The sequence below is a fragment of the Helianthus annuus genome, chromosome 13 (assembly GCF_002127325.2).
Source record: "Helianthus annuus cultivar XRQ/B chromosome 13, HanXRQr2.0-SUNRISE, whole genome shotgun sequence".
NCBI classification, from domain to species: Eukaryota; Viridiplantae; Streptophyta; class Magnoliopsida; order Asterales; family Asteraceae; genus Helianthus; species Helianthus annuus.
This window is the reverse complement of record NC_035445.2, coordinates 76,674,773-76,688,230: the sequence shown is the minus strand read 5'-3', so window position 1 is coordinate 76,688,230 and position 13,458 is coordinate 76,674,773. Positions and strand designations below refer to the sequence as shown.

The following is a 13,458-nucleotide window of genomic DNA, read 5'->3' as shown; positions in this document are numbered from 1 at the left end:
ACATCTACATCAATATCTTTTTTTACTAACATACTTTTCTATCAGTAAAAAAAATACATGGTTATTGTAAAGCATAAATCCATGAATTATAGACTTAACATTACAAGTTCGGTTCGTTTTTAGTTATATCGGTTAGCCAAAGCTTCATAACTATAACCATAACTGATTGGACGATTAACCAAAGTTTCATAAGAATCGGTTATGTTGGTTATCGGTTAAAATCGGTTTGCTTCTGTCGGTTATGGTTATTGGTTAATTTGCTCACCCTACTTTTACGGTCCAAAACAAAGCAAAAACGAATGGGCCATCCACATAAGCCCATGGGCTAAATTGTTGTAGCCCGTTTCTGGGTGTTGAATTGTTTCACTGCGAAGTGCTGCAACCGTTGTTCTCTCTCTCTCTCTCTCAGCTCCAAAAGAAGGCGAAGGAGAAACCCTAGACACCTTCGAGAACTGATCCCTAGGGTTCTTACTACACTATGCAATCACCGGTTCTCGTTCTCAGTAAGTCCTATTTCTCTCACTCGTATGATGTTTCGAAGATCATATGTACGTGATCTCGCCATTTGCTGCGTTTTTTTGTAACCTAATAATGATACTGTTAACGTTAGCTTACGTTGATCTGGTTTTGACTCTGTTGTCACATTTTAGAGACCTTCAGGTTTAGCATTTTGCGAACTCGAATTAAATTTGCTTATTTTATGGTGTGTAGTGAAAATGAAATATGGTTTTGGTGAAATTTTTAACTGGATTATGAGAATTTGTAAGCTTAGTTTTTGAATTTTATGATTACGTGAGTACATAATGTATGTATTTTCTCGAAGATTTGAATCACATGCGTATGTATGTGTGTATCAATGGAATCTGGATTTGAAATCTGTACTCTGTAGCTGCATTTGACATTTGGTCCAGGAACTATTTATGTATTGGCTTGGCTGTCTCTTAAATTAAGTTTTACTGCTTTTTTAGGTGCAAATTTGAGTATTTTTTTAATTGTTATTATTATTATTATTCATTTAAGCACTTGCGATTAAGTTTATTGTGGTTATCAATATCAACTCTAAATGAATTTTAGATTCTTAGATATCGCTGATTGAAAAGCCACGGCTTCTTTGCCAGGGTGTTGTGTTCAACTCTGTTATTGAATAAACTACATTATACTCCTGTTCCGTATTACTTTCGAGCATAGTTATCAAATGCGCTAGGCGCACTCAAGGCGCATAGGCCGCGCCTGTCGTCTAGTTACCTAGGAAGAAGAAGTGGGAAAAGGTCGACTCGCCCAGAATGGTCGCGTAGGCGGCCTAGGCGAGCGTATTTTGATAACAGTGCTTTCGAGTAATGAAACCTTAGGATTGTAAGTTCATGTGAGCTAAAACTTGGGATATATATCATTAAGAAAGATCATTATTTGGAGCAGATCTACAAAATAATAGTTTGGTAAAAAGTTTTCACAGCGAGCCTTGTGAGTCCCACATATCACACGCTGTGCACCTACTAGCTTTTATCATGTACATAGAATTTGTTGTGGTTAGGTTCAGATTTCTTTTAACTCATTTCTTTTCATATTCCGTAATTTATTTTCAACCTACTTACCTACATAGAGATAACTTAAGTATGAACACAATCACAGATAACTAAAAGGAAATAAAGATGTTTCAGATTGCTTCAGGAAGGATGAACTTATCTTGGTTTGATGGGAAATTATTGTAGCATAAGAATTGAGAACATCACTAAAACATGTATACATAAGATTGAAACATTGAAAACACTAGGGAAAAACATAGTAGAAACTTATATTGAAACGACAGCTTATTTGTATACTCTTTGAATTTGCAGAGGATTCTCTCACTCGTGAATCTGGAAGTAAGGTGCATCATGCAAATATTCAAGCTTCAAAGGTGTGCAGAAATTCATTTTTGTTGTCATACTTTATTCTAGAAGTTGCTTCTACTAAACTAGTTGTTCCTTCATGTAAAGAATCTTAGAAGTTATTCACAGTTACTCATACTGACTCTTTGGCTGATTGATGCATTAGTTATTTAGTTTGTCTGATAGTATTTATTATTATACCAACCGGATGATTTCTAGCCGAGTGATCATGGATGCAACACTTTGTTTCTGCAGTTTGACGAGATTGTTTCCTTACCCCTGTATATGTTCTATAAATTATAAGTGGTGACATTACCTTCTCATTGCCAAAATCATGTGTTGCCACTAGCATCTTCAGCAAAATATCTACTATAAATCAATTTTACTAATTATTTTTGCTTCACAACATAATCCACATTATCATTGTTGCACGACTTGGTATGCTTCATTGTTTGATCATTGATGTTGTTATCTATATAAATATTATGTCTGGATTTAGATGAATTTTGATCCTTGAACTGGCCTAATCTTTTTGTCAGATCATTTTCAATTTTAGGACATCTAATATCAAAGGAGGCCACAACTATCCGTAACACACATTCTATTTGTTTTCAAAATAATTTTTGTAAGGAAGTTTAATCACGCACAAGCAAATGGATGTAAGATGGTCTCATTGTCCAGTCTAACCATTTTTCATAAACCTTTGTACTACTCAAAGGATTTACCTATTTAGACGACTAATAGTAGAACATACTTTATATGGGACAACTGGATTAATACTTAGGAGCTTTCTTGCTATGTATGTGTATTACTTATTAACTTTCAAGTCCATCATAGAACTATAATTTCATTTTCTTTCTTGTTTATAGGCCGTGGCTGATATTATTCGAACCACTTTGGGTCCAAGGTCGATGCTAAAGATGCTTTTAGACGCTCAAGGAGGTGCTTACCGTTTATAATCTTTCAACATGTTGTCCATGTTTTTGTCATCATGAGAATTGAACTTTTGTTGATTTTTTTTTTTTTTTTTTGCAAATGTACTTTTAATAGGAATTGTGGTCACTAATGATGGGAATGCCATTTTGCGGGAGTTGGATATTGCTCACCCTGCTGCAAAGGTATCCATGCTAATGGAGTATATTATTTATGATTGCAACCCTCAAGAGTGCTACCTCTTTGATAGATTTTATTGACTCATCATTATCATTGTCCTTCACATTTTTAAGCTTTACTGTGTTTTCTAAATCGTTTTTTTCTTATTATTCTAGTCCATGATTGAACTAAGCCGCACACAGGATGAGGAAGTTGGTGATGGAACTACATCAGTCATTGTTCTTGGTAACCGTTTTCTCCTAAGTTTTAACTTGAAACAATGTAGATTTTATTTATTATGCTCTATGTTTCTGATTGTTAAATTTGGAAATTTGTAGCTGGTGAGATGCTTCACGTTGCAGAAGCTTTCATTGACAAGAAGTATCATCCTACAGTTATTTGCCGAGGTATCTTCTAATTTTTTATGGCTAAATTATTTCCTTAAACCCTGCAAATATTACCAGATACAAGTAATGAATTACACATTTGCAGCTTACATCAAGGCTCTTGAGGATGCTCTTGCTGTGTTGGACAAAATCTCCATGTCTATTGATGTGAATGACCGTAAGCTCTTTTTTTCAGTTATTTCTATCTAAATGTTAAACCAAACACACCCCTAAACTAGCTTATGCAATTGCTTTTTCTAAGTATTTGCTAGACCAATTGTGTTTCAAAGTTTACTTACTATAAGAACCATACTCATATGAATATATGTTTGAATTTGTTTCTGTATTTTCAACTTTTGAAATTCTTGCATTGCAGGTTCAATGATGCTGGGTTTGGTTAAGAGTTGTATCGGCACAAAATTTACCAGTCAATTTGGGGATCTGATTGCAGTAAGTATTCTATTTGTTCTTTCTTTCTTTGTCCCTTATAAAGTATAAACTATAATTGAACTTATCTCCTATATACGTAAAGATGACTGGTTTTTCTTACATCTAAAGATGTATTTATTTATTTTTTTTATTTTTTTTCAAATCTAGTAATAGTTAAATGTTTGGTATACTTTTGCCAACTTTGTGCTACTTTAGTAAGTAGATACAAGTTTTCCTTTTATAACGATCTTAAAATTGTTTTAAGCTCTAGTTTTTGACTTTTCAGTAAAGATTGTTCAGTGGTTGCTATTTTGTCCAATCTACATATTAATGGGTCGATTTGGTCATGTTTTATCTCAAACAGTTCAACAGTTCAAAGTAAAAGAATTATGTATTAGCTATACGATCTTACTCAAAATTAGATTATTATTGCAGTTGATCTATAGTAGCTGCAATCGATCTGGATATATCTGCTAATAGAAGTTAAAAAATTGACGATTTAAGTGTTACTGACCATAATTTATATATTCGGTTGTGCGTTTACTTTTATATACATTACTGACCATAATTTTTGTCATGTTTTAGGATCTAGCACTCGACGCAACAACTACAGTCGGTGTGGACCTAGGCCAAGGAATACGAGAAGTGGATATTAAAAAATACATTAAAGTCGAGAAAATCCCCGGTGGCCAATTAGAAGATTCCAAAGTCCTCAAAGGCGTTATGTTCAACAAAGATGTCGTCGTCCCCGGAAAAATGAAACGAAAAATTATAAACCCGCGTATCATATTACTAGATTGCCCTTTAGAATACAAAAAGGGTGAGAATCAAACAAACGCCGAATTAGTACGAGAAGAAGATTGGGCCATACTCTTAAAAATGGAAGAAGAATACATAGAAAACATTTGCGTACAAATACTTAAATTCAAGCCTGATTTGGTGATAACCGAAAAGGGGCTTAGTGATTTGGCGTGTCATTATTTCAGTAAAGCCGGAGTTAGCGCGATTAGGAGATTGAGGAAAACCGATAATAACCGGATTGCGAAAGCGTGTGGGGCGGTTATTGTGAATCGGCCCGATGAACTTCAAGAATCGGATGTTGGGACTGGTGCTGGGCTTTTTGAGGTTAAAAAGATTGGTGATGAGTTTTTTTCGTTTATTGTGGATTGTAAAGACCCGAAAGCGTGCACGATTCTTCTTCGAGGTGCCAGCAAGGATCTTTTGAATGAAGTTGAACGGAACTTGCAGGTATATATATTTGAAATTGGCTGGGTAACAGGCTAAAAAGGTAGGGTCAGAATGTGCGAATTTGGTCAAATGAGTTGAAACTTCGCTGAAGTAATATTATTTAATGCGTGAAAATCCTTGAATCATTTTATTAAGGATTAATTTCATTTATACCTTTACAGACTTTAAAATTTTCATTTATACTTCTACAAACTTTAAAAATTTCATATACACTGAACCAAAACTAAAAATATCATATTTGCCCTTGCAATGTAGCTAAAATATCAACTATACCGAATTTAATAAAAATAATCTAATAAATATTCAGTTTACCCTTATTTTTTTAACTTCAAGTTTTCATATATGCTCATATTTTAACTTCATATTTTTGTTTAACACATTTTTTGCTTAAATTTATTTTTACCCATTTTTATTTCTATTTTTTTATTTTTACCCATAAACAATAGTATACTCCATATATAATATTAAAGCTAAATAAATTATGCTAGAAATGAGTAATATAATATTTGAAGTAAAAGGTCATATATGAGATTTCAAAGTTTTAGAAAGACAAGGGTAAAATGGTCATATATGCCCTTATTATAAAACAAGTTACCTACTGAAATAATATGAATCTTGAAATCATATTTTCACAGATAAGTTATTCATAAAAAAGATTACAAGAATCTGGACGAAAAGTATTCTGGCTCGACCCGACTTGTACAAAAATCTACTCATTTTGTCCTGTTATCTCTACCCTCACCCCTAGTAATTGCATGCATTTTTTTACAACTGAAGTACACCCATTGTAAAACTGTTTTTATTGTTTGTAGGATGCAATGTCAGTTGCTAGGAACATCCTGAAGCATCCGAAACTTGTTCCCGGTGGTGGTGCAACTGAGTTAACTGTTTCCGCTACCCTGAAGCAGAAGAGCTCGTCGATAGAAGGCATTGAGAAGGCAACGTTTTTTTCTTATATATATATGATTTTATCTTTGTCTCCAATGAAACATAATATTTGTGAATATTGTAAATGCTAATTTCTTTGTTATTGAAACAGTGGCCTTATGAAGCCGCAGCCGTAGCGTTTGAAGCTATACCACGAACATTGGCACAGAACTGTGGTGTCAATGTCATTAGAACCATGACTGCTCTTCAGGGAAAGGCAAGTTTACCTATTTTATTTACGTAGCGTAAGAATAGAATATAATCTAGAAATGATGTTTCATAGTTGAGTTCCATGCCAAGAGTTTTCTTGTGTCATTTTCCCATTGAATTCTGCTGCATAAAATTTTCTAGTATACTATGCAGTAATGCGGTAAAATATCGGATATCAGTAACTTTAATACCATGCAGAATTTATATATATATATAGCAATTTAACACTAACAATTTAGTATACTCTCCTACCATTAACAATTTTAACCTTTTGCAACTTGCAAAACACTAACAATATATCAAGCAGGAAATGATTAAGACTTAAAACACTAACATTTAACACTAACAATTGATAATTAAGACTTAAAACACTAATAGCAGCAATAAGAAGAAAGACAAATGGCAGAACTAAGAAGAAAGGTACTAATATCGGGGAAGGTCGGTGATATATCGGTCCATTATCGGTCAATATCGCCAATAATATCGGTACCGATATTCTGACCGATATTTTGCACCGATATCTCACCAGGGGACCGATAAACAATATATCGGTGATATATTGCGATATTAACTACATAGTCCTTAAGATAATATGCATGCCCTTTTAAAGACACGCTAGTAACAGTTTTGCTTGTTTTTTGCAGCATGCAAATGGTGAGAATGCCTGGACAGGTATAGATGGCAATTCAGGTGAAATTGCTGATATGAAAGAACTAAAGGTGCACATTCTTCTTTTCTACGAGTTTTGTTTAGTAATTGAATACAGGTGGCAAATTCACATTTACGTATGATCAAGTCGATTTGGGTTATGTTAAATCTCACACGTAGGGCTGCAAATGAACCGAGCGAACACAAACAAGACCTTGTTCGTGTCCGTTTGTTAAGGAAATATATGTGTTCCCGAACTGTTCATGAACACTTACCGAACGAGATTTCGTGTTTGTGTTCGTTTATTAATTTTAGGTAAAGAATGCAAACGGGCGTTCAGGTACACAAACGGACACAAACTAATGTTCATGAACACAAATGAAAACAAACGAACATAAACTAATATTCATGAGCATAATATGTAATACACTAATACTTATTAATTTTTTTAGGAAAAATTACAAGTTTTGTCCTTTATCTTAATACCACTTATCAGGCGGTGTCCTTTCTTTTGCCCTTTACAAGGAATTTTGTTGCATGTTTTGTCCTTTAGGCTTAACCCAGTTAGATTTTCTTGTTAAATCTTGTCACCCAAAGGTATTTTAGTCTTTTTACCCATTTATTTCAAGAGTCGACCCTAAAATATTTTGTTTTATTCTTTTAAATAATATTAAATAAATGGGTAGAAAGACTAAAATACCCTTGGGTGACAAGATTTAACAATAAAATCAATCAAACTCACTAAAGGGAAATTGTAATTGTTATTGATTGAAAAAGAGAATTATACAGGACAATATATAGACTATTAGACCTAGATAAATAAGGAAAAGATAACTATGGAAACTAAATCAAAAATAACAAACTAATATATAATTCTGGTCTAATAAAATCTAACTGGGTTAAGCCTAAAGGACAAAACGTGCAACAAAATTCCTTGTAAAGGGCAAAACTTGTAAAAATTCGTTAAAAAGGACACCGCCTGATAAGTGGTATTAAGATAAAGAACAAAACTTGTAATTTTTCCATTTTTTTATTTGTCGGAATTTTGAAGTATATAAACAATAAATAAAAATAAAAAACACAAACGTGCACATTACCGAGCGTTCACGGACATAAATAAACGAATGCAGCCTCTGTTCATGTTCGTTCATTTAACTAAACAAATGAAATTTCTTGTTCGTGTTCGTTCATTTACTAAACGAACAAAAACAAGCGAACTTCCCGCCAAACGTTTCACGAACTGTTTAGTTCGTTTACAGCCTACAAACGGGTCATATAATTCTTTTAGATCCGAGTGGGTGGGTTGAAGGTCTTCTTTAAGTTTGTTTTTAATGCATCAAACCTGCTAATCCAGAGAATTGGATAAATTTATTTTTGTAATCATAGTGAACACCTTTATTATGTTTTAAAGAAATTAAACTTTAACAAAAATTGTTTGTATGTCTCGTTACCCAATGCATACATCTATTTTGCCACTTCTAGTCTCGACATCAGAGATAATTCAAAGCCTTTTCTTGGTTTGTAGATTTGGGATGCTTATAACGTGAAGGCGCAGACCTTTAAGACAGCCATCGAAGCTGCTTCTATGCTTTTAAGAATCGATGATATCGTGAGTGGAATCAAAAAGAGGCAAGCTCCTGGATCTAACCAACCATCAAAACCCACTATTGAGACCGAAGGGGATGCTGATAACGAGCAGATGATTCCCGAGTGATGAAACATTTTAATGTAGTTTCATTAAACACGTTTTCTCTTGATTCATTTTTAATTTCTTATGTGCTTTCATTATTACCACTCGACTGCCCGAAATTTTGGTCCGTTATGCTAAGTTTTGTTTCTTCTCTTTTGACCATTTTTTCATTCCTAGTATGTGCTGTTTGTTTTGTACTATTGACATTGTATATTAGTTAAGAGGTAGCAGTGTGTATCCAAAGTAATGTGGCTTTCTGCTCTTTTTTGACTTTGTGAGGGTAAGGCTGTCTGGTATACTATAACACCAATAGGTGTTAATCCTAGTTGGCATTTATTAAACACTTGTCATACTACTCCTGGAGGGTGTTAAGGGGCATTAAAAGCTTCACGTGTTAAAAATGTTAACTAGGAGAGAGAGGGAGGGAATCAAACATTGGGAAATTTGAACGCAAACAACATGCTATATATATGTTTTTTAATTAATCTAAGGGGTGTTGGGGGTTAAACCATTTTCTTGGTGGGAGGTGAATGAAAGAGAGTCAAGTGGGTGATGTGACGCCTACATATAGTTAGTTAAGGGGTGTGAAAGTATGCCTATGGCCTAAAAAGACCAATACTCCCAGATTGCGGTTTTATCATTACATGACAGAAAAAAAGGCAAAAGAAGACTAATATGAAAGTTGCATTAATAAAAATGGAATGATTATTATATTAAATTGATTTTTTACCATGATATGATGTAGAGGTGTTCAAAATAATCTGGATCTGAAACCGAATCCGAAATATCCGAAAATCCGTATTCCGAAACTACGTATTCGAAATAATATCTGAAAATCGAATAATTCAAATTTTAGATGTAGATTTCTAAAATTTTCGGATAATCGGATTATCCGATATCCGAAAACTAAAAAAATGGTAACTATATATTATATGAGCAATTTATTTTAAAATATAGTAAAAAGTAGTAAATAATCGGATTCGGATGTGTATTTGTGAACGCCTTTTGTTTTCACTGATGGAAATTTAAAAAATATCAATCCATCTCCAAATCCGAAATTTCAAGGTATCCGAAATTTTGGATTCGGATTCGGATATTAATGTTCATTATCCGAAATTTTCAGATATCCAAAAAGCGGATAATCCGATCCTGAACACCCAAAATTACAATGAGTTGATATGAACACCCAAAATTATGATGAGTTGGTAATGTTGTATGGTCGCTCTTTAAAGTCAACTAGTGTTTTTCAATGACGCGCGTTGCGCGAAAGGCATTGGTGTTTTCGAACGTGGGGTATAGTGGGGCGGCGTTTGGGGCATGGGTTGACACGTGGACTTCGACCCCCCCCCCTCGCGCTGGTGAGTGACGTGTTGGGTCAGTATGGCGGGGCGAGGCTAGCCCGCGTGGGTTGGCCAGTTTTATAAAAATAAAAAAAAACCTAAAATTAAAAAATACACACAGACCTAAAATAAAGCCTAAAATTATTATTAAAAGTTCCTAAAAATTACAAAAATTCTAAAAAAAAGGATTACAAAATTAAAAAAAAAAAGCCTAAAGCGTTAGGTAGATTTCGAATAGGGCGATCTTGTCAAACGGCTTCCGCTTCTTGCCCCGGAACTCGATGTTGGCCACCGCCACCCGGTATTCGTGACTTATATCACCGCCCGGGACGCTATCGTAGTAGCCTTTAAAACGGTCGAGCTTCGGTCGTAGCTCGCGCCACTTGTGTTGGCACGCGTTTAAATTGTGCCGGTAGCTAACGAAAGCTTCCGGCCAGTAACGGGTCTCACCGGGTTGGCGGCCCTTCATCGCGTTGTGCCGGTATCAAGTGTGGGTAGCGGGTTCGGGTAGGAGTGAAGGGTTGGGGTAGCGATGTGGACAGGCGGTGGGGTTGGGGGGTTTTTTAGTGACTTGGGTGAACCGTTTGGCTTGGCCAAACGATTATTTTATAAAATTTAAACCTATCCGCTATGGCCTAGCCAACCCAGCCAATGAGAGCCGGCCACGGAGGACCGCTAGGCATGCCCAACGCCCGGGGTGAAACTCCCGCCCAAGGGGCCACGCCGAAACCCAAGCCCACCCGGGGTGGTGACTTGGGCATTTGTACCCAACCCTCGTCCCATACCCCATAGTCTAATAAATGAATATAAGGTATTGCTCAATATAAAAAATCACATAATAAAGAATTAAAAAAATCACTATTCATTGAGTTTTCTCAAGCCAAACGGTTATTTTTTAAAATTTAAACCTAGCCGCTATGGCCTAGCCAACCCAGCCAATGAGAGCCGGCCTACCCAGCCAATGAGAGCCGACCACGGAGGACCGATAGGCATGCCCAACGCCCGGGGTGGAACTCCCGCCCAAGGGGCCACGCCGAAACCCAAGTCCACCCGGGGTGGTGACTTGGGCATTTGTACTCAACCCACGCCCCATACCCCATAGTCTAATAAATGAATATAAGGTATTGCTCAATATAAAAAAATCACATAATAAAGAATTAAAAAAATCACTATTCATTGAGTTTTCTCAAGCCAAACGGTTATTTTTTTAAAATTTAAACCTAGCCGCTATGGCCTAGCCAACCCAGCCAATGAGAGCCGGCCTACCCAGCCAATGAGAGCCGGCCACGGAGGACCGCTAGGCATGCCCAACGCCCGGGGTGGAACTCCCGCCCAAGGGGCCACGCCGAAACCCAAGTCCACCCGGGGTGGTGACTTGGGCATTTGTACCCAACCCACGCCCTAACCCTCGCCCCATACCCCATAGTCTAATAAATGAATATAAGGTATTGCTCAATATAAAAAAATCACATAATAAAGAATTAAAAAAATCACTATTCATTGAGTTTTCTCAAGCCAAACGGTTATTTTTTAAAATTTAAACCTAGCCGCTATGGCCTAGCCAACCCAGCCAATGAGAGCTGGCCACGGAGGACCGTTAGGCATGCCCAACGCCCGGGGTGGAACTCCCGCCCAAGGGGCCACGCCGAAACTCAAGTCCACCCGGGGTGGTGACTTGGGCATTTGTACCCAACCCACGCCCCAACCCTCGCCCCATACCCCATAGTCTAATAAATGAATATAAGGTATTGCTCAATATAAAAAAATCACATAATAAAGAATTAAAAAAATCACTATTCATTGAGTTTTCTCAAGCCAAACGGTTATTTTTTAAAATTTAAACCTAGCCGCTATGGCCTAGCCAACCCAGCCAATGAGAGCTGGCTACGGAGGACCGCTAGTCATGCCCAACGTCTGAGGTGAAACTCCCGCCCAAGGGGCCACGCCGAAACCCAAGCCCACCCGGGGTGGTGACTTGGGCATTTGTACCCAACCCACGCCCCAACCCTCACCCCATACCCCATAGTCTAATAAATGAATATAAGGTATTGCTCAATATAAAAAAATCACATAAAAAAGAATTAAAAAAATCACTATTCATTGAGTTTTCACAAGCCAAACGGTTATTTTTTAAAATTTAAACCTAGCCGCTATGGCCTAGCCAACCCAGCCAATGAGAGCCGGCCACGGAGGACCGCTAGGCATGCCCAACGCCCGGGGTGAAACTCCCGCCCAAGGGGCGACGCCGAAACCAAGCCCACCCGGGGTGGTGACTTAGGCATTTGTACCCAACCCATGCCCCAACCCTCGCCCCATACCCCATAGTCTAATAAATGAATATATGGTGTTGCTCAATATAAAAAAATCACATAATAAAAAATTTAAAAAATCACTATTCATTGAGTTTTCCTTTTATCAGTTAGATAACTACCAGAATTGTATGATAATTTATACTGTGCAATAAATATGATGTATAAAATGATTTTTTACCCTGTTTCTCCCCCACTATCCCATTTTGTAATTACGTACAATAAAACATAATCTCCAACGTTCTTATTGTCCATTAATGGTTAATTTTTATTATTTAATATCACGTGATCATTTTTGTTTATGTATCCATGATCCATAATTATGCATTTAGTAAAAAAAATTGTTATTGTTAATATTTTAAAAAACAAAAGCCAAAGTCAACGTCATGAATCCCAACTAATGTTTGACCAATCAGGCAGTTTGTAAGAGTAGTTAGTCCACTTCCCCTTCCCACACCACATCAACTAATACACATTTCATAAGTTGTTGGATTGGTTCATCAGCTTATCTTCCCACAATACATATACATACATGTGTATACATATCCTTGATCCTAGAAACTATTAGGAAGAAAAAAAAATGATCCTTACCTTTTGTTTCAACTCACTTGTAGAACGGTTGTCCAGGCGGTGGCCATTGCTCGTCTATGCCACCACCTGGACAACCATTCTAACCGTCACAGTAGCCATAACCTCATTCGCGCCAGAATTCGCGTTTGTGTGGGCCATAGCCCCGTCTTCGTTATTCTCTCGGGTATGTCAAGATCAAAGAGAAGGCTTCGTGAGAGTCCCTTTTGATGTTCCGTCGGAGGTCTTTTGTCTTCCTGCCGAGATGTTTAAAAAGTCCAAGATGGACTTGGTGGTCCCGCCCATCTTCGCGGCCATCGTTGTGGCAGCCTCGGCGTGTTTGGTCCGAGCTCTTGGCTTGTGGGAGGTGGATGAAGTTGAGGGTCAATAAGATTACTCATTAGAACAAAATTGTTGCACTTCGATTTTTTGCAGTGTTGTAAGAACTGCTAGACGCTAGTCGGCTGGTGGGGTACCGACTAGCGATTAATCAAGATTGATCGGATTGGATTTTATACGTAATTTTCAGTTTTATATGTATGTATATACACACATTTTTATATGTATTTTTTTAAGTAGACATGTTTTAACCTTCTTCGACTCATATTTTCAAGTAGATAGGATTAATTGCCAGAATATACTATACTGGTTTGGGTCAACAATCTGGCCAGAATTGCGAGATTGCCTTCGATTTTTGGCCAACTACGACTGAATTTGACTATTGTTGACCGCCTACTGGCTACT

At 36.8% G+C, this 13,458-nt stretch overlaps 2 protein-coding genes across 2 annotated transcripts; both read left to right on the top strand.

Moving 5' to 3' along the window:
• Positions 1 to 365: 365 nt before the first annotated feature.
• LOC110898238 (T-complex protein 1 subunit gamma) lies at positions 366 to 8,745 on the top strand. The gene is made up of 13 exons (XM_022144996.2): positions 366 to 503; positions 1,836 to 1,897; positions 2,738 to 2,810; positions 2,919 to 2,986; positions 3,137 to 3,206; positions 3,299 to 3,367; positions 3,453 to 3,524; positions 3,723 to 3,796; positions 4,361 to 5,023; positions 5,836 to 5,961; positions 6,063 to 6,167; positions 6,805 to 6,879; positions 8,334 to 8,745. Exons 1-13 carry the CDS (start codon positions 479 to 481, stop codon positions 8,520 to 8,522), a joined length of 1,671 nt encoding a protein of 556 aa, XP_022000688.1. The 5' UTR covers positions 366 to 478; the 3' UTR covers positions 8,523 to 8,745.
• Positions 8,746 to 12,680: 3,935 nt separating this feature from the next.
• Positions 12,681 to 13,280, top strand: LOC110898241. Its single transcript, XM_022144999.2, has one exon. The coding sequence runs from the start codon at positions 12,728 to 12,730 to the stop codon at positions 13,103 to 13,105; it is 378 nt and encodes a 125-aa protein (XP_022000691.1). The 5' UTR covers positions 12,681 to 12,727; the 3' UTR covers positions 13,106 to 13,280.
• The last annotated feature ends 178 nt before the right edge of the window (positions 13,281 to 13,458 follow it).

Bases quoted from the DNA above. Each gene is read 5' to 3' on its own strand.
- LOC110898238 (XM_022144996.2), top strand. From the start codon at position 479: ATGCAATCACCGGTTCTCGTTCTCA. The intron at 3,368-3,452 runs GTATCTTCTAAT...ACACATTTGCAG, and splicing joins TCCTACAGTTATTTGCCGAG to CTTACATCAAGGCTCTTGAG. The intron at 6,880-8,333 runs GTGCACATTCTT...CTTGGTTTGTAG, and splicing joins CTGATATGAAAGAACTAAAG to ATTTGGGATGCTTATAACGT.
- LOC110898241 (XM_022144999.2), top strand. From the start codon at position 12,728: ATGATCCTTACCTTTTGTTTCAACTCACTTGTAGAACGGTTGTCCAGG.